This window comes from Myotis brandtii, unplaced genomic scaffold (genome assembly GCF_000412655.1).
Source record: "Myotis brandtii unplaced genomic scaffold, ASM41265v1 scaffold825, whole genome shotgun sequence".
In the NCBI taxonomy this organism is placed as follows: domain Eukaryota; kingdom Metazoa; phylum Chordata; class Mammalia; order Chiroptera; family Vespertilionidae; genus Myotis; species Myotis brandtii.
In genome coordinates, this window is record NW_005371349.1 from 640036 (window position 1) to 641874 (window position 1839).

General features: G+C 66.1%; 1 protein-coding gene across 1 annotated transcript in view; it reads left to right on the forward strand.

Annotated features, from left to right (window-relative positions):
- The window catches only part of DNAH17 (dynein, axonemal, heavy chain 17), a 76281-nt gene that overhangs the window by 36239 nt on the left and 38203 nt on the right, over nt 1-1839 (forward strand). The window contains 3 exon segments of the mRNA XM_014531725.1: nt 84-139; nt 455-611; nt 729-833. Coding sequence (XP_014387211.1) covers nt 84-139; nt 455-611; nt 729-833 — 318 coding nt within the window.

A 1839-nucleotide genomic window follows, 5' to 3' on the forward strand; every position in this document is an offset into this window, starting at 1 on the left:
GGCCGCCGCCCTGGCCCTGGCGGCTGGGGGAGGGGGAGGGGGGGAGAAACCACGGGCCTCCTGTAGCCTCTTCCCATTCTCAGGCCCAGACGTCCTGCAGGGGCTGGAAGGGCCAGGCATTGGGTCTGGGGGGGCCGCGGTGGGAGCTGTCCGCCCGGGGCCCAGTTCCACTGCCCTGGCTCCAACGCTGGCTGTGTGGCCTGAGGGTGGCTCAACCTCTCCGAGGGCCACAACATGGGGAGGGTATTGTGTGACCCCGCATGAGCGCGTTGGGGACCAAGCAGGGGTTCAGAGTGACCCTCAGGGGACTCGGGGTGCCTGGGACCTGGCACCGAGCTTGCTCCTGGGCCGCGTCTCAAGCCCTTCCCTGCCTGCTGGGCCGAGCGGATTTGGCCGAGCCGCGAGGAGAGGAAAGGGGCTCTGGCCTCGGAGCTCACGGGCGGGTCCCTCACAGGTGCTACATCACCCTGACCCAGTCCCTCCACCTGATCATGGGGGGCGCCCCTGCGGGCCCGGCCGGGACAGGCAAGACAGAGACCACGAAGGACCTGGGCCGGGCGCTGGGCACCATGGTGTACGTCTTCAACTGCTCCGAGCAGATGGACTACAAGGTCTCCCCTCCCTCCCCCGACTGCAGGGGCAGGGGCAGGGGCCCCCAAGGGGCGGGGCCAGCTGAGGGCCAGCTCACCGGGCCTCCTCCTCTCTCTCCCCCAATCTCGCCTCTCCAGTCCTGCGGCAACATCTACAAGGGCCTGGCCCAGACCGGGGCCTGGGGCTGCTTCGACGAGTTCAACCGCATCTCCGTGGAGGTCCTGTCTGTGATCGCCGTGCAGGTAGGGCCGGCGCCGTCGCTGGGTCGGGCACGGGGACTCGTTGCTTTGTCAGCTCGGGGCAAGTCAGCTTTCCCGTGGGGTCCGTTTGTCCAGCCCGACCAGGGGGCACAGGGATAAGTGAGACCCCAGCCCTGACCTCCAGGGGCAGCACTCTGGTTGGGCGAACAGAAGTGAAAACAGTAAGAACCGCTGTGGAGGCTTGGACGGGACTGGATAGGGATGAGGGGACCCGGACAGAGGGTCTGTTGTAGGTGTCAGTGGAGCTGGGCATTGAAGGATGCATAGGAGTTCGTTAGTAAGACAAGAGTGTCGGGGGAGAAGGGGGAGACAAGGGAGAAAAGGAGAGGAGGGGGTGTGCTCCTGTGTTTGGGGAACCCTCGGGCCAGAGCGCAGGGCGGGGTGGGGAGGCGGGGACCAGGTGGAGCAGGGCTTGCCAGTGATTTAAACTCTCTGTGCCTCCACCTTCTAATCTGTAAAATGGGTTCGATGACACAGGTTTGCTGGCAAGGTTAGGGGTGAATGCGGGGAGCTGACACCCTCCACTCAGGTTTCCCTCGTCTGCACGGATTGTCCCGGGGCCGGAGGCCAGTAAGACAGAGAGAAGGCGAGCCGGCCGGTTCCCCCGGGCCCTCGGGTAGTGCTGGCCATTGCCTTGGGGACCCCTAACCCCAGTGCAGTAGCAGTTACCACGCCCCCCCCAAGGTAGGCGCACAGACCCCAGGAGCCTTGAGTAGAGCCTGGCTCGGGCACTACATGTTTATTGCCTGGAATGAAGGAGCGAGGACCGGAAGGGAAGGGAAGGACAGGCTTCCGCCCGCCCGGCGGGGCAGCGAGGAGTTCCCCCAAGGAGAGAGTCCTGGGGAGACTGGCAGGAGGCCGGTGACAGTGTTAACTGTGAACGTGGGGCGCCCTCGCGTGGCGGCTGGGAGGGCTGCAGCTTCCTCGGGGCACTGATGGTCCCTGGAGTTCAGGAGCACCTGGTCCCCTGCCGCCCGCCCGCCCGCAG